This window comes from Chlorocebus sabaeus, chromosome 18, assembly GCF_047675955.1.
Source record: "Chlorocebus sabaeus isolate Y175 chromosome 18, mChlSab1.0.hap1, whole genome shotgun sequence".
Classification (NCBI taxonomy): Eukaryota; Metazoa; Chordata; class Mammalia; order Primates; family Cercopithecidae; genus Chlorocebus; species Chlorocebus sabaeus.
The window spans coordinates 58,449,878-58,473,676 of record NC_132921.1 but is presented as its reverse complement, the minus strand read 5'-3'; the positions used below and the strand labels follow the sequence as shown (position 1 = coordinate 58,473,676).

At 38.0% G+C, this 23,799-nt stretch overlaps 1 protein-coding gene across 4 annotated transcripts in view; it reads left to right on the top strand.

Annotated features, from left to right (window-relative positions):
* IMPACT (impact RWD domain protein) overlaps positions 1–23,799 on the top strand; it is a 41,617-nt gene that overhangs the window by 3,500 nt on the left and 14,318 nt on the right. For all 4 annotated transcript variants that reach the window (XM_073006415.1, XM_007974420.3, XM_007974421.3 and 1 more), the window contains exons 4-10: positions 162–224; positions 7,738–7,823; positions 13,984–14,106; positions 16,406–16,509; positions 18,736–18,809; positions 21,411–21,501; positions 23,141–23,275. In XM_073006415.1, the coding sequence (XP_072862516.1) occupies positions 162–224; positions 7,738–7,823; positions 13,984–14,106; positions 16,406–16,509; positions 18,736–18,809; positions 21,411–21,501; positions 23,141–23,275 (676 nt within the window). The remainder of the gene's footprint in view (positions 1–161; positions 225–7,737; positions 7,824–13,983; positions 14,107–16,405; positions 16,510–18,735; positions 18,810–21,410; positions 21,502–23,140; positions 23,276–23,799) is intronic.

The window sequence follows — 23,799 nt, the reverse complement described above, 5'->3', positions numbered from 1 at the left end:
TGCTAATTAAAGCATTTGGTGACTATATAGATTTATACAAATATAAGACTGTTTTATGAAAGTAATTTTTTAAAGTCAAAAAAAATTTGTGATGTAATCAGTAATTTGAGATATAAACGTAATCCTTGAATAATCTTCTTAATTGTTTTATTTAATCTTAGTGCTCCTTGGCTTAAAGGGCAAGAACGTGCGGATTTATCAAATAGCCTCGAGGAAATATATATGTAAGTGACAGGTAATTTTTTAAAAATAATTCTGTTGGTGATTGTATTGTGGGCTTTTATTGAATCTGTGAACCCTTTGTTAGAACCTTTCTAAACTTTTTAAAGCTACTTCTGCTTTAACAAAAAGAATTCACTTAAAGAGACCTTGAAAGGTTAGTTATATAATTTTATATATACATTTGATAGCTTCTACTTAGATACAAAAATACAGCAATATTTAGAGCTAATAACTAGAAAAAACACTTAGCCAAGCTGGGTACGATGGCATAGGCCTGTAATCCCAGCTATTCAGGAGGTTGAGATGGGAGGATTGCTTGAACCCAGGAGTTCAAGACTAGCCTGGGCAATACAGTGAGACCCCCATCTCAATCTCAATAAATTAAAAAAAAATATTTGCTAAAAGGATCTTAATTAAAAAACAAAAACACTTAGCCAACTGTGAAAGTAAATTCAGAGATACTGCTCTTGACTTGGTATTTTCATAGGCTATGTAGAATGAAATTGATAACAGAATCCTAAGTGTAATTATGTATTAAATGTCTGTGTACCTTGAGTGGTAATTTCCCTTGTATTAGGCCATAAGATTCAGAATCTGTTGATGGGCTATATTTTTCATTCATTCCTTCATTCAATAAATATTACATGGCAGGCACTGTACTAGATTCTGGGTGCAGGCATGGCTAGCATGAACAGAACTGCCCTTTATCATGGCAGTTAGAATTTCTGGTGGGGGAGAGGTATTACTTATAACATTGTAAAAATGAATATAGCAATAGCTGTGGTAAGTTCTGTGAAAGGAAGATATGCAAAACTAATTGAATTTGAAACAAGACCTGACATAGTCTAGGAGGTGAGGGTTGGCTTGTTTGACTTAAAAGCAGAGTTAATTAGGGGATGATAATTCCAGTGAGAGGCCACAGCACAAGACTTGGTGTCAGGGAGCTTGGCACATTGTAGGAAACAGTGATGGTGATATGCAGTGGTAAGAGACTGGATGAGACGGAGGGAATATGGTAGGAAAAGGACCTGGAGAGGTAGACAAGACAGGTCCTCCAGAGGTTTGTAGGTTATGTTAAAGATTCTGTCTTTATACTAAGAATAGTTGGAAGTAGAGAAGGGTTTTAGGTAGTAGGGTGCCGTGATAAGATTTTCTCTGTTTTTTTGAGACAGGTTCTTGCTCTCTTGCCCAGGCTGGAGTGCAGAGGCACAGCAGTGACTCACTGCAGTCTTGACCTCCGAGGTTCAAGTGATTTCTCCCACCTCAGCCTCCCGAGTAGCTGGGACTATAGATATGTGCCACCGTGCCCAGCTAATTTTTTTTTTTTTAATTAAATAATTAAAAAAAATTTTTTTTTGAGATGGAGTCTTGCTCTGTCACCCAGACTGGAGTGCAGTGGTGTGATCTCTGCTCACTGCAACCTTTGTCTCTCAGGTTCAAGCAATTCTGCAGCCTCAGCCTCCCGAGTAACTGGGACTATAGGCGCCTGCCATGACGCACAGCCAATGTTTGTATTTTTAGTAGAGGCGGGGTTTCACTGTGTTGGCCAGGCTGGTCTCGAACTCCTGACCTCAAATGATCCACCCACCTTAGCCTCCCAAAGTGTTAGGATTACAGGCACGAGCCACCATGCTCTGCCTTCAGCTAATTTTTTTAAAAATTATTTTTTTGTAGAGATGGAGCCTTGGTTTGTTGTCCAGGTGGTCTCAAACTCCTGGCCTCAAGCAGTTCTGCCTTGGCCTCCCAAGGTGCAGAGACACAGGTTTAAGCCACTGTGTCTGGCCATGATAATATTTTCATTTAAAAAAGATCATTCTAGGGCCGGCGTGGTGGCTCACACCTGTAATCCCAGCACTTTGAGAGGCTGAGGCAGGTGGATCACGAGGTCAGCAGTTTGAGACCAGCCTGACCAACACGGTGAAACCCCGTCTCTACTAAAAATACAAAAACATTAGCTGGGCATAGTGGCGGGCGCCTGTAATTCCAGCTACTCGGGAGGCTGAGGCAGGAGAATCGCTTGAAACTGGAAGGCGGAGGTTGCAGTGAGCCGAGATGGCGCCACTGCACTCTAGCCTGGGCAACGAGAGCAAAAACTCCGTCTCAAAAATAAATAAATAAATAAATAAGATCATTCTATTTCTGTTTGAAGTAGTGTTTGGAAGGTAGCAAGAGTAGATGTGGGACATCAGTTAGGGGGCTAATGGAGTTGTCTAGAGAAGATATAACTATGATTTAGATTAATTTTAATGAAATAATTTAGTAAAATAAATAATGTTCTGGAATATCAGTTTTACTGTAATCCAGGATCTAGTAAGGATTGTATTATATGTTCTAGGTGGCCACTCCATTTGGTACAGTGACAGTCCCTCTTTGTGTCCCTGGGATCCAGGCCAGGTTTCTTTTCCTTCCAAAATATTTAATTAGAAAATGGTAAGTTGTTGTGGAATCCATTCTACTTATTCCTGCCTAGAGCAAGTATGGTCTTCCTTGGGTCCCCATTTAGTGATTCCATCGTCCTTGGCGGAAGTATAAGTATTTCCTTAATTAAATGTTTTCTGATGTCTCTCCCTAACATTATTGGCCACTCCAACTTTTGTGCCCCCAACAAACTTCTTTCTATAATTCTCTCTTATTTGCCAATTTTTCTGCCCACTACCCCCAGCCCCCGAATAGAATAAGATCAGTATACTGCGGATTTGTTCACCATTAACACCAGAATTGTTCGTGTAGTGGCCATTTTTCAGCTCTTACCTAACTTTTGGTGATATTGACCACTTCCTCCTTCTTGGAAATCTTTCCACACTTAGCTTCCATCATGTTAATCACATTCATCAGTTAGCGTTTTTTCTCACCCATGTACAATGTCATACACTCAGAAATGGCTCTTCACCTTCCAATCTCCTATCCCAAACATCCTCCTTTTACTAAAAAATACCTTCCCACAGGACACAACTTTCCTTTTCTCTTTAACTAGTTCACTTGAGCTATTTGAGACTTAGGAAGTTTCAGAGATTATAATATAGTTTGTTCTAATGGTGGAATATAGTGTCTTGTTTATTAAATGTGCTTGAATAACCTTGGTCCAGTGGTTATTATTTTCACACATGTAGTCTAAATAGAAATACACATCTTACTTGTAAAACTTTTTTTTTCTTTTTTAAAATAGGGCCTCACTGTATTGCCTAAGCTAGCCTTGAACTCCTGGGCTCAAGCCTCAAGTGATCCTCCTGCTTCAGCCTCCCAAGTAGCTGGAACTACAGGCACATACCATCACACCTGGCTTTATTTTTAAAACTTTTATGTGACAACTTTTTTTTTTTTATTTCCTGAGACTGAGTCTCGCTCTGTTGCCCAGGCTGGAGTGCAGTGGTGCGATTTCAGCTTACTGCAACCTCCGCTTCCCAGGTTCAAGCAATTCTCATGCCTCAGCCTCCTCAGTAGCTGAGATTACAGGTGAGCGCCTGTACACCTGGCTAATTTTTGTATTTTTAATAGAGATGGGGTTTCAGCATTTTGGCCAGGCTGGTCTTGAACTTCTGACCTCAAGTGATCCACCGGCCTCAGCTTCCCAAAGTGCTGGGATTACAGGCATGAGCCACCGCGCCTGGCCTTTGTGACAACTTTTAATCATATTTTCCATGTAATTCCAGCAGAGGGCAGCAAGGGAAAAATACAGGTTTTTAAAAATTAAACATGAGCCAGGTGTGGTAGCTTTTGTTTGTAATCCCAGCATTTTCGGAAGCCAATGTGGGAGGATTGCTTGAAGCTAGAAGTTTGAGACCAGCCTGGGCAGCATAGTGAGACCTTCCCCATCTCTATAGAAATTTAAAAAATAAAAATTAACTGGATGTGATGGAGCGTACCTGTAATCCCAGCTACTTAGAAGGCTGAGGTAGAAGGATCACTGGAGTCCAGGAGGTCGAAGTGAAGTCACTGCACTCCAGTCTGGATGATAAGAGTGAAACTCTGTCTCAAAAATAAATAAATAAAAAGTAAGTCTATGAAGAAGAGACTCTTTAGAAGAGCAGTCAGTAACTCAGGAGGGGTATAGTGGAGGCCTTTATTAAGGCAACAAGAATACAAATGGAGAAGAAGGTCAGTTAAAGAAATACTTAAAAATATATTGGCCAGGCGCAGTGGCTCATGCCTATAATCCCAGCCCTTTGGGAGGCTGAGGCAGGCGAATCACCTGAGGTCACAGGTTGGAGAGAGACCAGCCTGACCAACATGGAGAAACCCCATCTCTACTAAAAATGCAAAATTATCCAGGCGTGGTGGCGCATGCCTATAATCCCAGCTACTTGGGAGGCTGAAGCAGGAGAATCACCTGAACACCTGAACCCGGGAGGCAGAGGTTGCAGTGAGCTGAGATCGCGTCATTGCACTCCAACCTGGGCAACAAGAGCAAAACTCCGTCTCAAAAATATATATATATATAAAAGCTAGGATTTGGTGATTGATTAGATGTAGGTTAGTTTGGTTATTGTACCTACTTTTTTTTTTTCCTGAGATAGGGTCTCTGTCTGTTGCCTAGGCTGGAGTGCAGTGGCATGATCATGGTTCACTGCAACCTTGACCTCCTGGGCCCAAGTGGTCCTCCTGCCTTAGCCTCCTGAGTGTCTGGGTTTATAGGTGTGCCACCACTGGCTAATTTTTGTATTTTTTTGTAAAGAAGGAGTCTTGCTACCTTGCCCAGACTTGTCTGAAATTCCTGGCCTCATGTGATCTGTCTGCCTCTGCATGTCAAAATGTTGAAATTACAGGCATGAGCTACTCAGCCCAGCCCTTAATTTTTATTTAAATATTTTGCATATGAATATTTTGAATAAATGAAAATATTTTGATAAAACAAAAAGTAAATACATTTAAAATACTTAGAATATGATACTGTTTAAGATAAAATGAAAAGGATTACAAGTTTTTTTATAGTATTTGATTTTGTGAATTTCTGTTATAGCAATATTTAATTTAGAATCCAAGAAGATAATTTTTGAAATTTTCTACATCTCTTCACATTTTGATGCATCATGGAATCTTAGGTTTTAATGTTGGTGAGTGAGGCTTCTTGAATCAAAAATTACATTGAGTAAAGTTAAACAGACAAGGAATACTGTATTCAAGCCCCCTGCAATAAGGGAAAGAGGCCAGAACTAAGTGTGAACTCAACTCCTCTGAAACAAAAGGCAGATGGGTTTTTAAGGGCCAGGATGAGCTAGTGCAAAAGTACTGAAAGATATTATGTGGGACCATTAATCGGGTGTGTTGGGCATATTAAGTTATTGTTGAGTTTGTGAATATTTCTCTTGGTAAGTAGGCCATGTGTGTTTACTAATAGATACCTGTTGAAGTTAGCCTCCTCTACTTCCACAGAGACTGGAAGATAAGGGCAGTGTCTTCTTTGATGATGTGTTTCAAAGGGATGGTTCCCAGGTCTTTGAGAAAGACATTTCCTGGGTTGTAAAACCAATTAAAGTTTTCTATAAAACGATTTACATATATCTCAAAGAGACAGAGAAGAAATTTACAATGACAAGTTTTGTAAAGAAAATGCTCTAAGAAAAGGGAGGTAAGGGCCTAGAGTCAGGAATAGGCCCATATAAAGTTTAGTCTAGCTGAGGTTAAGGCTGTTTCAGTCAGGCTTTTTGAGTCAGTTTTTAAAATAGTGTCATCTCTTTGTGTCTGTTTTCTTATCTGTAGAAAGGGGATAATATTGTCAGCATTAAACTAGCAGCTATCTTTTTTTTGTTATTTAAATTTTTTTTTTTTTTTTTAGTTTTTTGAGTCTTGCTGTGTTGCCCAGGCTGGAGCGCAGTGTCACAATCATAGCTCACTTCAGCCTCCAAACTTCTGGGTTCAAGTGATCCTTCCACCTCAGCCTCCTAAGTTGCTGGGATTACGGGCACACATCACTGTGCCTGGCTAAGTTTTTGAATTTCTTGCAGAAACGGAGCCTCGCTTTGTTGCCCAGGCTGGTCTCAAACTCTTGGTTTTAAGCTGTCTTTCTACAGTGCTGAGATTATAGGTGTGAGCCACCACATCTGGCCTGTTTTATTTTGTTTGTTTGTTTTCTGTTTTTTGGTTTTTTTTGTTTGTTTGTTTTGAGAAGGAGTCTTTTTTGTTGCCCAGGCTGGAGTGCAGTGGCACGATCTCCACTCACTGCAACCTCCACCTCCCAGGCTCAAGCAATCCTCCCACCTCAGCTTCCTGAGTAGCTGGGATTACAGGCACCACCACATCTGGCTAATTTTTGTATTTTTTTTGTAGAGAAGGGATTTTGCCATGTTGCCCAGGCTGGTCTCGAACTCCTGAGCTTAGGTGATCTGCCCACCCTGGCCCCCCAGAGTGCTTTGATTACATCACACCTGGCCCTGGACTGTTCTTATTTTAAAAATCATCTCTTCCAGCTTATAATATTGAAAATTGGGTGACGGAAACTCAGATCAAATGATTAGTTTAACTTCACACAGCTTAGTGCATTTTAGTGAATAGCTTTACTGTTATATCAACCAATACAAGTATTTAGTTTTAGTACTAGGAATTGTAGTGATGTGGGGTGTAGTGGGGAGGATTTGAGGGTATAGAATTATTTGAAAACGTTATTTTTTTCTGTCTGCTTGTTTTGAAAGTTTTGGTGGGTGCTGATGAGTAGTAATAAAGAGATAATGGTTTCAAGGGAAACTGTTAGAGGAAAGAGGTGAGGTGTTGCTGTATAGTAGTGTGGTGATATCTTTAAACACATACCATATTTATCTACAATTAGTGTCTTTCTCTAAAGAGCAGACGCTTGGGCCTTTATTTTATTGCTGTTGCCATCATTTAACATAACTATGGACATGACTTCAAAACCCGTGACACATTCTTTTTCTCAGTGATCCTTTGAGATGGATTTAGTTACCCGAGACAACCAAATATCATTTGGAACCAAAATTTATCAATTTAGGTAATAGAATATTTATTTAGGCAATAGAATATTAGGCAATAGAATATTTTGTCAGAAACAAGATATGAATATAAAATTGTTGAATTGTCTTTTAGGTCTTGTAAATTGACTCCCTGAAGGAGTTCCCCATATGCTTTGCATTCTTTGTTGTTGAGATAAGTATACTAAATGATAAGTGTACCAAATAAGTGGTTTGAAGTTCTTTAAAAAGTTTAAAAAAGCAAGCAATGATCATACTGAAAGATTGTATCCACTTACAGAAACTAAGTCACATTTATATTTCTCTAATCCATCTAGTTTGGAAATGTTTATTCCCCTCTTTAGTTACCACTCTTCTGCTTATTTTAAAGTTAGCCGGGTTAATTTTGGAGTCGACTGGAATTTTTAAGGTTGCTATAACCTGTAGTAAATACTCAGATACAAATGTTGATAAACCCCAGGTTTTTATAAATTATTTTTAAAAAGAAATGGTTAGATTGTTTATAATGTCTTTGATTGTAAATGTCAGTATCTTCTTGAATTTGAGAAGATGATTTTTGAAATAACAAATTCTGTTTTCCCTGAATTTTGTTTAGACAGAATATCGGTGAAAGTATTCTTTACCTGTGGGTGGAGAAAATAAGAGATGTTCTAATACAAAAATCTCAGATGACAGAACCAGGTAGGATTGAAAAATACTATCAATAGTCTTTTAACTTATAATTACATTTTTATGTAGATACTCTAATTGAAATTTAATATGAAAATCTGTATTCTGGTTTAAGGTTTGTATATTGTAAAATCCAAGTTTCTCTGAAAAGTTTCATTACTTATGTAATTATAGTTATTTCTTTCTATAAGATTTAGCCTATTTGATTTCATATTACAGTATTCCTTCTTATCTGAGATTTCACTTTCATGGTTTCAGTTACCTGTGGTCAACTGTTGTCTGAAAATATTAAATGGAAATTTCCAGAAATAATTCATAAGTTTTAAATTGTGTGCCATTCTGAAAATATTATGAAATCTTGGGCTGTGCCATTCTATCACTTCATCTCATCACGTAGGCATTTATAATTTTACATCATCACAAGAAGGGTAAGTGCAGTGCAATATATATATATACACACACACATATATATATGGGTTTTTTTTTGAGACAGAGTCTTGCTCTGTTGCCCAGGCTGGAGTGCAGTGGCGCAATCTCGGCTCACTGCAACCTCTGCCTCCCGGATTCACATCATTCTCCTGCCTCAGCCTCCACAGTAGCTGGGACTACAGGTGCCCGCCACCACGCCCGGCTAATTTTTTTTTGTATTTTTAGTAGAGATGGGATTTCACCATGTTAGGCAGGGTGGTCTTGATCTCCTGACCTCATGATCCGCCTGCCTTGGCCTTCCAAAGGGCTGAGATTACAGGCATGAGCCACTGTGCCTGGCCTTACAGTATATTGTTTTAATTGGCCTATTTTGGTTTTAGTTATTGTTAATCTCTTACTGTGACTAATTTATAAAATAAACTTTATCATAGATATGTATATATAGGAAAAAACAGTGTATATAGGGCTCAGTACTATCTGTGCTTCGAGGCATCCACTGCGGGGTCTTAGAACATATCCCCTGCAGATAAAGGAGACTCCTGTATACTCTTATAGAAGTAGAATTTTATGGTGAAAGAACTTGGATCGAAAATTTCTGTTCTCTTTGACTGTAGTTAAGGTAATGTGAACTTTGTAACTTTCCTCATGAATTATTAGACTACATAAATGAGATATTTCTTTCTTTCTTTTTTTTTTTGAGACAGAGTCTCAGTTCATCACCCAGGCTGGAGTGCAGTGGTACGATCTCGGCTCACTGCAACCTGTGCCTCCCAGGTTCAAGCAATTCTCCTCCCTCAGCCTCCCAAGTAGCTGGGATTACAGGCGTATACCAACACGCCTGGCTAATTTTTGTCTTTTTAGGAGAGACACATTTCACCATGTTAGCCAGGCTGGTCTTGAACTCCTGACCTCAAATGATCCACCTGCCTTTACTTCCCAAAGTGCTGGGATTACAGGCATGAGCCACTGTATCCAGCTGAGATATTAATTTCAAATGAGTCTAGTGTTTATAGAAAAAGAATTTTGGGAAGCACAGTGGCCAATATTAGGATATAGAAATTAACTTTGCAGTTGAATTTTTTATTGAGATATAATTTATATGTCATAATTACCCTTTTAAAGTGTACAGTTCAGTGGTTTTTAGTATTCCCATTGTTAGGCAGCCATTACTACTAATTTTAAAACATCTGAAAACTTATATTTTGCTCTATTATTAATCTTCTATTGAATAATTTAAGTATATGAACAACATGGAGTTTTTCAGTGTTTCCTCTTACTTCACTTGCTAGTCTTTGTTTCACTTACCACAAAGGCCTTTGAGAGGGTAAAATAACTCTATTTAACATGTTATTTCCAAATAGGATGTTCTTGTTACACTGCTAGAATTGTTTTTAATATGAGATAAAGAGGGATTAAAAAAGAACTTGGGCCTGTAATCCCAGCACTTCGGGAGGTCGAGGTGGGAGGATTGCTTGAGCCTGAAAGATCAAGGCTGCAGTGAGCTATGATCATGCCACTGCACTCCAGCCTGGGTGCAGGGTGAGATCCTGTCTCCAAAAAAAGAAGAAGAAAAGAAAAGAAAAACAGAACCTGGTAGTTTACTTACTAATTTTTTAGAAGGCTATTTACGGGAAACTATTTAGGACTCCTTTGGCAAAATCAGTTTAAAGTTGATAGCAGTATATCTGTTTTTAGAGCCCTTTTACCATTTTTCTACGAGTGCAAGTATTTTTACTGCTTCTATTAAAATCAGAGAGATAAGGATGGACACTCGGTTCTCTATGGTATGATTATGACACGTTGCATGCCTGTATCAAAATATCTCATGTGTCCCATAAATATATACACCTGTTAAGTATCCACAAACATTAACAAAATAGAGAGATAAATGACATGAAGATATTGTCTATATAACAATCTTTCTCCAAGTATTTTCTTCAGCTTTTTATGATCCATGTTCTGATTTTGTAGCATTTCAGGGCATCTGTGAGAAAAGTATTCTTAGAATTCCAAAAACAAGTTATTTGTCAATCTGCCTTTCTAGAGATGGATTACAGAAATGGAATGTATTATAGTTAAAAATTAGGACTCTGAAAACTTTTGTATCACTTAACTCCTAGGAAATTTTAATAATTGATCTTAAAAATAACATTTTTTTCTGAGTGCAGTGGCTCATGTCTGTAATCCCACCACTTTGGGAGGCTGAAGCAGGCAGATCACTTGAGGTCAGGAGTTTGAGACCAATCTGGCCAACATAGTAAGACCCCATCTCTACCAAAAATATAGAAGCTAGCTGGGCTTGGTGACAGGTGCCTGTAATCCCAGCTACTCAGGAGACTGAGGCAGGAGAATTGCTTGAACCTGGGAGGTGGAGGTTACAGTGAGCTGAGATGGCCCCACTGCACTCCAGCCTGGGTGACAGAGTGAGACTCAGTCTCAAAAAAAAAAAAAAAAAAAGAAAAATTAAAAAATATATAAAATAATATTTTTCCTTACCTGTATCCATAATATAGTTTAACCACTCCTTAACTTTTGGAGTTACTGATTTGTGTTGTATAATTCATGATTTTGAAGTTTTAGAAATTTTTTTGTTTGGATTATTTTTCTTTAAAATTGTTTTTGTAGACTTCATAATCAAGTGGAAGGCTTAACAATTCTGAAGAACTAATAAGAAAAAGAGCTAGTGATCAGGATAGCTCATGAGAAGTCTCTTCTGCTAGTCATTTACTTGTTAAGTAATTCATTTTGATTTCACTGCTAATCTTCAGTACAGATTTATTCTTATTTATATATTTTTTTAGCATAGAAATTCTGATTTTGAACTGATTATACACAGCTGTTTACAATTTCTAAAACTTTTGAACTAATTTTAAACTTACAGAAAAGTTACAAAAATGGTGTGAAGGTCTCTTTTATATCCTTTACCCTGATTTCCTGTTAAATCCTATATAGTTATCATCATACAGTTATCAAGAGCAGAAAACTGACACTGGTGTGGTATTATTAACTAAACTAAGGAGCTTATTCAGATTTTAGAAACTTACCAATATCCTTTCTGCTGCTGTAGGATCTTGTCTAGGATTTTACATTGTATTCCATTGTGTCTCTTTACTCTCCTTTAGTCTGTAAACAGTTACTCATTGTTTCCTTGACTTTTATAACCTTGACACTTAACGAAGACTACTGATAGTTATTTTGTAGAATGCCCCTCAATGTGGGTTTGCCCAGTGTTTTCTCACGATTGGAGTGAGATTAGCCATTTTTGGCAAGAATACTAAAAAAATGCTGTTGTGTCTTTCATAGTGCAATGTATCAAGGAGTTTATATCATATGCTTTTTTTTTTTTTTTTGAAACAGTTTCACTCTGTCACCCAGGCTGGAGTACATTGGCACAGTCTTGGCTCACTGCAGCCTCCGCCACCCAGGTTTAAGTGATTCTCCTGCCTCAGCCTCCCGAGGAGCTGGGATCACTTGCACCTGTCACCATGCCTAGCTAATTTTTTGTGTGTTTTTAGTAGAGATGGAGTTCCACCATGTTGGCCAGGCTGATCTTGAACTCCTGACCTCAAGTGATCCGCCCTCCTTGGCCTCTCAAAGTGCTGAGATTATAGGCGTGAGCCACCACACCTGGCCTATATGCCTTATTTTTAATTTTAATTTTAATTTTTGAGACTGAATATTGCTCTGTCACCCAGGCTGGATTGCGGTGGCATGAACACATGGCTCACTGTAGCCTCCACCTCCCGGGCTCAAGCTATCCTCCCAGGCTTGGAGGATATAGCTGGGATATAGGGTGTAGCTCCAGCATAGGAAGACCCTGTCTCTACAAAGAATTTAAAAAGAGTTGGAAGTACAAAAAATTTTAAAAGTAGCAGGGAGTGGTGGTGTACTCCCAGCTACTTTTAAAATTTTTTGTACAGAGGAGTTTGCCTAGGCTGGTCTCAAACTCCTATGCTCAAGTGATGCTCCCGCGTCAGTCTCTCAAAGTGCTGGGATTACAGGTGTGAGCCACTGTGCCTGCTGTATCATATGCCTTATTATTGGTGATATTTACCTTGATGTCTCAGTTAAGGTGGTGTTTGCCAGAAATATATTTTAAGAAATTGGCTTATACAGTTGTGGAAGGTGGAAAGTCCAAAATTTGCAGGATAGGCCGGCAGGCTGGGGATCCAGGGAAGAGTGAATGTTGCGGTTTGAAAACAAAGATGGTCTGCTGGAAAAATTTTCTCTTCTGGGGAAAGAGGAAAAATTTCCTCTTTCTGGTTAGAAAAATTTCTACCAAGAAAAGACCTCTGGGGAGGTCAGTCTTTTCATGTGAAGGCCATCAGCTGATTGGATGAGGCCCATATGGAAGAAAGTACGCTTTACTCAAAGTAACTGACTTAATTGTTAATCTCATCCAAAAAATACCTTCAGAGAAAAATCTAGAATAGTGTTTAACCAAATATATGGGTACTGAAGCTGGGCACAGTGGCTTGCACCTGTAATCCCAGCACTTTAGGAGGCCGAGGTGGGTGGATCACTTAAGGTCAGGAATTCAGGACCAGCCTGGCCAACATAGTGAAACCCCATCTCTACTAAAAATACAAAAATTAGCCGGGCGTGGTGGGGCATGCCTGTAATTGCGGCTACTTGGGAGGTTGAGGCAGGAGAATCACTTGAACCCGGGGAGGTGGAGGTCGCAGTGAGCTGAGATGGCACAACCGCACTCCAGCCTGGGTGACAGAGTGAGACTGTGTCAAACAAAAGTAAACAAATATATGGGTACTGTGGCCTAGCCAAGTTGACATGTAAGATTAACCACTACAGTTACTATCTTTCTCTTTGTAGCTTCGGGGAGATGCTTTGAAGCTGTGCTAATATCCTGTTTCTCCTTAAACTTTCAGCCACTAATTTTAGCATCTATCCATGGAACTTGTCAACAATATTTATTACTGTAGTGTTTGCCTAATGATTATTTTCTATTTTCTTCATTTCTTCTTCATTTAGTAACTGGAATTCTATTATGAGGAAGGGATGTCTGTCCTCCCCATTTATGTATTTATTTGTTTATCTGTTTATTATTTATATCAGTATGGACTCATGTATATTATTTCAGTCCATGGGTTAAAATGCCCTAAGATCATTTTTTTTGTTGTTGCTCAAATTGTTCTAGCTTTGACCTTAAAGGGCCCCTTCAGGTTAGCTCCTGTGTTCTTTTTATAAGCTCCATCTCCTTTTGAGCATTTCCCAGTTTGTGGATCCACACGACGTTCCAGGTTCATCTTATAGTTTCCTTGCTCCAACTCGGGAATCAACAGTTCTCCTATGGGCTGAGTGCTGGTTCCTACCATTGAAGAATAGTGTTTAGAACCCAAGACCTGGGCGGGGCATGGTGGCTCACGCCTGTAATCCCAGCTTTTTGGGAGGCCGAGGCAGGTGGATCATGAGGTCAGGAGATCGAGGCTAACATGGTGAAACCCCGTCTCTACTAAAAATACAAAAAATTAGCTGGGCGTGGTGGCGGGCACCTGTAGTCCCAGCTACTCAGAAGACTGAGGCAGGAGAATGGCGTGAACCCGGGAGGTGGAGCTTGCAGTGAGCCGAGATCACCCCACTGCACTCTAGCCTGGGTGACAGAGCGAGACTCCATCTCAAAACAAAACAAAACAAAACAAAACAAAAACCCAAGACCCAGTGATTTTTTAAAAAAGCATTGTTTCTTATCTGCATCGTAGAGTAATTGTGTCTCATATTCTCATAGGCCCAGATGTAAAGAAAAAAACTGAAGAGGAAGATGTTGAATGTGAAGATGATCTCATTTTAGCATGTCAGCCAGAAAGTTCGGTTAAAGCACTGGATTTTGATATCAGTGAAACTCGGACAGGTATAATGTTTACTAATTTATTTTGTGGAGAGTGGGTTGGTAGTATTATGTATTGTTCTTTGAGATGATAGATAAATTTACTAATTTTCTCAAATTTTAGGAAGGAGTTACTAATTTGCAGATAAGATTAATTTTTTTTCTGCCTGTTGGCAATTTTGGTGTTTGCCAAGTCTTACCAGAATGGTAAGGAAAAAATGGAAATTTACTGTTTTTCCCCTGCTTTCTAGAGTTTTGATTTACTGATGGAAGAAATTGAAACTAAGAAAAGCTATTAATGTTTTTGTTCACATCATGTTTTTATATTTCTGTATTGAAATCCTTAGCTGTTTCCTGATGTCTCAGGATTAAATTTTAGTCTATGCTCACAAGTACAAATATATTAACTGAAAGTGCAGCCCCTGAAATTAAAGCTAGTGAAATGCCTTTAAGAGTTTTTTTTTCTGAGAGACGAGGTCTTGCTGTGTTGCCCAAGTTGACCTTGAACTCCTGGGCTCCAGTGATCCTTCCACCTCAGCCTCCAAGTAGCTGAGACTCTAAGCATGCACCATTGTGCCCAGCTTGAGTTCAGTTTTTTTTTTTTTTCTTTGAGATGGAGTCTTGCTCTGTTGCCCAAGCTGGAGTGCAGTGGCATGATCTCAGCTCACTGCAGCCTTGCCTTCCAGGTTCAAGTGATTCTCCTGCCTCAGCCTCCTAAGTAGCTGGGATTACTGGCATATGCCCCCATGCCTGGCTAATTTTTGTATTTTTAGTAGAGATTGGGTTTCGCCATGTTGGCCAGGCTGGTCTAGAACTCCTGACCTCGAATGACCTGCCCACCTCATGCTCCCAAAGTGCTGGGATTATAGGCATGAGCCACCACGCCTGGCCTTGGTTTCATTTAAATAAATTTGTTTCATAATCGAGCAGTAGTCAACATAAAAATAAGTTGCTGTGATACTATGTTTCATTTTACTGTTTTAAAATTTTGAATGTTATGGTTAGTTTCCCTAAGCCTCTTAGGAAAACATAAGAGACTGGGGGAATATTCATTCTGTTTGAAGGTGAGGGGTTTCCTTTGTCATTACACGGTAGCTTTTAAAAGGTGTTCTGAGTTTTAAGGCTTTTGAATGGTGTCCAGGACTAGTAGAAAGGAACAAAGAGGAAATGAAAGAGTGGGGAGCATTCAGGGCTCTCATTTATGCTTCAACCTAAGTAGCTCCCATTTTAATCATTTATTTCTGTGTGGATTTGACATATGATATCTTTTGAAAACAGGATCTACCATGAAAAGAAAAAGGGTAAAAATCATACTCATGAATAAATACTAACATAAACCTACTTTCTTGTCTTGAATAACTTTTCATCCTAAGTGAGGCAGGTAGTAGTAGCCAGGATGATTAAGTCTCTCAACAGAATTGAGGGTTAATTTTTTTTTGGAGACCGAGTCTTGCTCTGCTGCCTAGGCTGGAGTGTAGTGGCACGAACTTGGCTCACTGCAACCTCTGCCTCCCAGGTTCAAGCAATTTTCCTACCTCAGCCTCCGGAGTAACTGGGATTACAGGCTCACAGCACCATGCCTGGCTAATTTTTGTATTTTAGTAGAGACGGGAGTTTCACCATGTTGGCCAGGCTGGTCTCGAACTCCTGAACTCAGATGATCCACCCCTCGGCCTCCCAAAGTGTTGGGATTACAGACATGAGCCACCACGCCCAGCCATGATTCTTAAACTTGTTAAGAGGTGTGATAACTGGAAATCATGATACTCTTTATGGAATACCAGTTAGATGTATTATTGATGTATTTAATTCCATCATATGAAGTGGAAACAGTTATATTAGCAGAAGGCATTATACTGTAGCTACACAATATAAAGAATATAAATTCATATTTTCCCAATTCAGAGGTCTAACTACAGTGAAACTGATAAATAAGTTTTATATTAGCAGCTGTAAATCTTTGTTTTCAGGACCCCTTTCCACTCTTAAAAATTTTGTATTATATTAGATACTATGCCAACTTATACTACTGATTGCAGTAGTACAGGATTTTAGTCCCAACCCACTGCTTTCCCTGGGTAACCTTGGCAGGTGGAAATCATTTATAAATCAAATATTTTAATCTTATATACAATATACTTAGAAACTTTTTACTTAAAATTATAATTTACATTTAATGTTGGTAGATAATGATTAATAGTTATTTTAGTGAATTTGCCATGTAATTTACATTTCTTTCCCAGCTCCCCCCACCCCCATTTCGTTTTTTTCAGTATTTGAATGTAAGGCTTTTTAAAAAATAAAGTTTCTTCTACATTTCTAGAAGTAGAAGTAGAAGAATTACCTCCGATTGATCATGGCATTCCTATTACAGACCGAAGAAGTACTTTTCAGGCACACTTGGCACCAGTAGTTTGTCCCAAACAGGTAAAGTTCCTTTGTCTAGCTCATTTTGATAATTTACTAAAGTATCAGGTAAATGATTTTGTAATAATGCCCTTATTTTCACTTTTATGTTTTATTTTCATATAAGATAAAAATTATTTGTTCATTTTTCTACTCCCAAATTGCTGTGAATCACGGAAGGTTTGTTTTGTTTCTGTTTGTCTCTGCTTTCTTTCTTTTTTTTTTTTTGAGATGGTGTCTCTCCTTGTTGCCCAGGCTGGTCTCAATCTGGACTCAATCAGCCCTCCTGCCTCAGCCTCCCAATCCAAAGTATTGGGATCACAGGCATAAGCCACCTAGCCAGGCCTGTCACTGCTTTCAAAATTGTATCTAAACTCTGATTAGGGGTTAACCCTCTAATGAATCTTTAAATAAGAAACACTCATTGTGTTATAGAAAATTGTGATGCTTAATATCTTGTCGAAAAGAATTATTTGTCCTGTCGAATGGGAGTTCTGTGAAACGAAATCCATTCCTCTGTTGTTATTCAACAAAGGGGACAGTGGACAGACTGGCTAAACCCAGTCCTCCCTACCTGACTTACTTTCCTTTGTGCTTCTTGATCTTAAGTGACCTTATTTCCACCCATGGATATAAATGGGAGAGGTTTCAGCCATAAACTATTCCTAGGTCTTTGTCTTTCTTATTCTCCTTTCGGCAGAATCCTTTTCTTCTTTCTTGCTTCTATAATGTACCTCAGCTTACCTTATTGATGTATGAGGCAATTTCAATACTACTTGTAAAGTTACATTTTTAAAAAAGTCTTATTTACCACAAGTTTTAGGCATGAGTCTCTTCCTTTGGTCTTTGCAGCTACTCTACTCTTGAAGCTCTTTAAAGCCCTGGCCTTCAGGGATACAGCTCTTTGTACCAGGCTCTTTCACTCTCTGAAAGAGGAAGTTCTTTTCTGCATTGATCTGTGGTCAAGATCACAACTTTTGGTGCGGACTTCTGGTCTTTTCTCTCAGGAATCCTATTTTGTCCCTGGCCCTTGGTCAAATCTTCTTCCCAGGGTCCTCCTGAGACATTCTAATTCTGAATTTGTTCATTCTGGATCCTCTTTCTGTTTCTGATCATAGTCACTTAGATTTACAGCATTATAATTTGTGAGAGCTGAAACCAGTTTTAGAGGTCATTGTCTATTTTATTGATCAGAATTTGAGAACCTGAAAGATTATAAAATGATAAACAGAAGATTGCACAATTTGTGATCCAAATTGGTGTCCCCAACTCTACCTCAGTCTTCCCTGCCACCAATGTTTCTTCCATACTTCTTGACGTTACAACATTCCTGAAAAATCTGACCATGTATCACTGTTCTTTCTCTTATCCGCGTTTCGCACATGTAATATGTGCTGATTTCCAATGTCTACGAGGGAACATCTAAACTTACTACACAGATCCTTTGTAATATGGCCCTAGCTTATCATTCATGACACATTCTGTCATCTCATTCATACTCTAAGTTAAGCTGTGTAAAGCTTCCTGAACTTTTCTCTTTTTTGTTCCTGCTAGGGTTGCCAGATAAAATACAGAATACCTAGTTAAATTTGAATTTCAGGTAAACATTATTGCATGGGACGTACTTATAGTAAAAAAATTACAAGTCATTTATCTGAAATTCAGATTTAACTGGATGTCCTGTATTTTTATTTGCTAAATTTGGTCACCCAGTCCCTGTATTTGCATATAACCCTATTCTCTCTGTGGAATGTCTTCTTCCTGTCCCATCTTTCCTTTTGATACAGAAGAACTGCCACAAGACCTGGCTTATGTGACCTCCTCTATGAACCTTACTTGACTCCCAGAGAAAGCTGTGGTTTTATAACATTTGGAACATACCATTATTGTACACCTGCTACATTGGATGTATACATTTGGTAGATTTCAGAGCTAGTTTTTACAAGTTTTACATAATACATTTAAAATTCCCTACACGGGGAACAAATTATCCCTTTGACATAGTAGTACCGAAATATTTGTTGATAATTAGTGCTCAAAAATACCAGGTCTGTCATTTTTATATCAATTATGAGTACCAGTTTCTGCCCCTAAAATGAGAAGGAAACTTTGGAAATGACTTTTTCAGAGTATAGTAGACTCTTTGAGTGGCTATTTAAATACAGCGTACTTTAAGGTATTTTTCTAGCATTTATTTACAAAGCAAATATGAAAAGCGTACTTATTTATATTATTGCTGTTTTTAAGGTGAAAATGGTTCTTTCCAAATTGTATGAGAATAAGAAAATAGCTAGTGCCACCCACAACATCTATGCCTACAGGTGAGTAATCGTCACAAGTTTTAGTATACGCAATTTGTAAAAAATAGAGGGAAATGATGCATGATTTTAGAAAATAATAACTATTACGTATTTTTTCCATCGTAATAGTAATAGACATGTAGAATACTTGGAAACTGCAGAAAAGAAAAGAACTGAAGGGAAAAATCTGGCATTTTATGCCATCAAATGTAACTGACAATATTTTGGTTTTTGTTTTGTTTTTTCTATGCAAAGTTTATTTTTTCCCAATGCTTTACCCTTGTATCCTGTTTTTTTCTTAATTAAACAAAAGCACTTTTTCATGGTGTTATAACTGCTTGATAAATACTGTTTAGTGGCTGGATAATATTTGAGGTGCCATACTACAGTTTATTTAACCATCCATTTCCTCTTAGTTTTTCATATTTTTCACCATTATAAAGAGTGATCCAGGGAACATCTCTGTATACTTTTTAGGTTATTTTCTCAGGATGGGTTCTGGTTGCTTGAGATCCTTTTTTGAAATGAAATGGGAATATAATAAAAGGAAGAAAGAATTCTTAGAAGTAGAATTTTCAAAAAGTGTGAGCAATTTTGAAACTCTTGATATGTAGCCAAATTTCTTACAAAGGTTTCGTTTTGTTTTGGTTTGGTTTTTGAGACAGGGTCTCCCTCTGTTGCCCAGGCTGGAGTACAGAGGTGCGATCTTGGCTCAAGCAATCCTCCCACCTCAGCCTCCAAAGCTAACTAGGACTATAGGCGCGAGCCACCATGCCCGGCATAATTTTTATATTTTTTGTAGAGACAGGGTTCTGCCATGTTGCCCAGGCTGGCCTCAAACTCCTGAGTTCAAGTGTTCTGCCCACCTCGGCCTCCCAAAGTGTTAGGATTTACAGGCGTGAGCCCAAAGGTTTTTAAAACCAATTTATGCTCCCGTAAGCAGTGAAGTAAGAGTATTTCTTTTACGACATGAGTTTCGGCTTTGAGAATTCAGGTTTTTATGTGCATCTTTGCTGACTTGTAAGTGAAGAGATGAAGGGCATTTGAAAAAATGCGCAAATTTGTAAGACTTTAAAAGAACATAGTTTAGGCCTGAAATAAATCAGGACATAGGGACTTGTTATAAATTTAAAATGTGATTGAGACTATTTGTAGAATCTAGGCTATCTGAAATTGAAACTCAAAAACTCATCATTTTGAATAGGTGAGTTCTTAATATTACTAATTTCACATCTCTTTACAAACAATTATTTGTTATGTAATTCCCCTCTTAATAGAGTATCACTGGACAGAATTTTAATGTTTTCTTAATCAGTTATGACCTTCAATAGGAAAATGAGGAATTAGACTACTCTCAGTCATTCGAATGGGCTGTAAAAATTGTAATGTTCATTTATTCTACATGTTTTTTGAGTGCCTACTCTGTGCCAAAACTTTATGTAAATTAACTCTGATTAGTTAGCAATTCTACCACTGTAAAAAGGTTAGCTTTTCAAGATCCCATAGTTAAGTGATAAAGCTAAATTTGATAATCCAATTTCATTTGTTTTCTTTATTTGACTCCTCCGTGGCTGTGGCTACAGCTTCAACAATCTTGTATCTAAGCTATGTGAAAAAAGAAAAAAGGCACTCATAGTATTTTAACTTTAATGTTCATAGTAGGTGGTCAGTAAATATTGAGTGGATGGATGGATGGAGGGAAGGAAGGATGAGTGAATGAATGAATGTGATGGCTGTAAGGTAACATAATTGACTTAGGTGTGTAGATGGCTTTTATAGCTTTTGGTATTTACATTAAAAGTTTACAGCTTTTTATGGCCAGAGCTGGGAAGATGTCTTTAAAACATTTGCCCAGTTCCACATGATACCGTTGTAGGGCCCTAAGAAATCCACCAGATGGCATACTGTAACTGACACTGTTTTTTTTTTTTTTCAATCTCTAGCACTTATTTGCCAAGCTCATTTTACTGTATTGTAGGCCTACATTATTATTTCAAATATAACTTTCTAGATAGTTTAAATGAATAAAAATACCATGATTTGTCTCTAATATTAATAACCATCCAGAGGAAAATTTAAATCTTTGCATTCTTAGAAGAAAATAGAGAAATGCTTGATGGCTGCAATAAGATGAAAGTATAAAATATTACCTTATGTTGGTTTTGTTGCCTTCATCTTTTTTTATATGCTTTTTGTTTCACTACATCTTAAGGCTCTTTGAAGAAAGATGCATGCCACTTACTTCTTTTATAATATGTCATAGTACCTGTTGCTTCTATACAGTATATTCTCAATAAATGTTTTTCAGTGATTGCTCTTGGCAGCTTCAAGGATAAATGAAGTAAGGGGAATGTCACATGTATAAATTCACATAATAGCAACATTTCTGATATAAAGGAGATGCCTTTGATTCCTAGCTTTCCCAAGTATATAAAAAGGCAAACAATACTGGATAGTAAGCCATCAGTGAAAATATATCTAATATAATACATATTTCAAGAAGGATTTAAAAAAATGAATATGCCAATTTTGGCAGTAATCTAAATGATCACAAATATTGAGGAATAACTTTTATTACAATATTTTAGGTTCAAAGTGTAATGCTGTTACATGTATTTGCAGAATATATTGTGAGGATAAACAGACCTTCTTACAGGATTGTGAGGATGATGGGGAAACAGCAGCTGGTGGGCGTCTTCTTCATCTCATGGAGGTAGGTGTAAGTTAAACTATCAGTCCTGTTCTGTACAAGCCATAAAATTTCTCAATAAAACAGAGCTCCATTTAGTAATAGCTAAGTCAGTTGAACTATGTAATATAAGATATATTTGATTTAATTAGTAGTTGATGTTAAAATATTATTGAATGAAAATTTGAACCAGTGGATGTGGGACAGAAAGCAAATAATTAATAAGAAGTGCTATGCTTTCAAGACATAGACAGTAGAAGAGTGTCTTCAACTTTGGGAAAACTCTTTGTTTTTTTTGACAATTTCCTTCTCTTTGTTTTTTTTTCTATTCTTTCTTTATGGAACTCCTGTTAGTTGCATACTGGAACTTCTGGATAGATCCAGAATTTTTTTTTTTTTAATTAAGTTGTCCATCTCATTGTCTTTATATTCTGAGACATTTTCTTGACTGTTGTCCAAAATTTCTGTTGAATTTAAAATTTTTTTTAGCAATCATATATTTAATTTTTAAGAGTTCTTTCTTGCTTTCTGTTTTTCCTTTTTAAGAATATCCTGTTCTGTTTTATGGCTCCAATATCTTCTAAAATTTCTCTGATTATATTAATTAGAGTTTCTTTTTTAAGATGTTCTCACCCCTAAAAAAATTTTTCCTGGTCCATTTTAGTTTGTTTATCTTGTCCTTTCTCTTTCATGCTGCTGGATTTTCTTCATCTGTCTGGTGATCATTTATTGTTTATTAATTTTAAGATTGGATTGTTTTTTTCCTAAGGTAGTTACTTGATTTTTTCTGCTCTTGTATGTGAAGGTTAATTTTCTAACAAGGCCTTTCCCTTGAATAGGAACTGTGTTTGTGAGGCAGGCTGTAAACTGGCCGGCTTCACATTAAGGGCAGCATTTGACAGATGTCAAACTGATGAAGACAGCCAGGCATGGTGGCTTACGCCTGTAATCCTAGCACTTTGGGAAGCCGAGGCGGGGAGATCACTTGAGCCCAGGAGTTCAAAACCAGCCTGGGCAACATGGTGAAACCCTGTCTCTACCAAAAAAACACAAAAATTAGCCGGGCATGGTGGTGCATGCACCTGTAGGTCCCAGCTACTTGGGAGGCTGAGGTGGGAGGATCACTTGAGCCCAGGAGGCAGAGGTTGCAGTGAGCCAAGATTGCCCCACTGCACTCTAGCCTGGGTGACAGAGCGAGACTGATCTAGATCTCAACTGATGAAAACCTTACTAGTAGCACCAGGGATTGATGCCTCATGCAGCCCCTGTAGCTTTGTTCAGAAGCAGGGTGTTTGTTGTTGTTGTTATTTGGCCTAGTGGTAAAATGCTGCCTAAATTTAGCTGTTCTGGTTGAAGTCACCAGGAACTAGAATCCTACCTGCATGGTCTCCCCTTCACTCTGTCCAGTTGCCCCAAATTTGGGAATTCGAGGACATTTGTGAAACACACAAGTGATGGTTTTCCAGATTCCCTTCTGTTCTTTCATTTCACTGCCTGAATTGTTAGTAATCTCACTCAGTGCCTACTCATATGACTCTACCATTAAAGTCACTGGGAAATTTTATGTGCAATTTTATATATGGGTTATTTTTTTCTCCTTTTGTAAAACTCATATTTGTACATGTCTGTCTGTGTATCTAATTATGCTTCCAAAAAATAACAGATTTTGAATGTGAAGAATGTCATGGTGGTAGTATCACGCTGGTATGGAGGGATTCTACTAGGACCAGATCGCTTTAAACATATCAACAACTGTGCCAGAAACATACTAGTGGAAAAGAACTACACAAATTCACCTGTAAGTGGCTCCTCATACTATATCTAGAGAATTTCTTATCACTGCCTGGGAATTTTTTAAAAAGACAGAAAAGAATGAATCAGAATGTGGGTGGTGAATTGATAAAACCTTTGGACTAAGAACCTGGAGACTTAGACTCTAAACAGTGTGTCTGGCCAGTCATGTGACTTTGGACAGATCACTTCATCCCTTCGCACCTTGATTTCATAGGTTCATAAAATTTTATAATTAGAAAAACCTTTTAAGACCAACTCGGTTCCACCCCTAAAATTGAGCCCCAGAGTGGTTGTAGCTGATATCGTATCAGACTAGATGTTCTTTAAACATCTATAAAATTCTGAAATTCTCTGTTAGTGTCAAAACATCTCCCCCTCCACCGGCATACCTTTAGATGCTTTCTTTTTCCTTTTTTTTTTTTTTTTGAGACGGAGTCTCGCTGTGTCGCCCAGGCTGGAGTATAGTGGCACGATCTCAGCTCACTGCAAGCTCCGCCTCCTGGGTTGATGCCATTCTCCTGCCTCAGC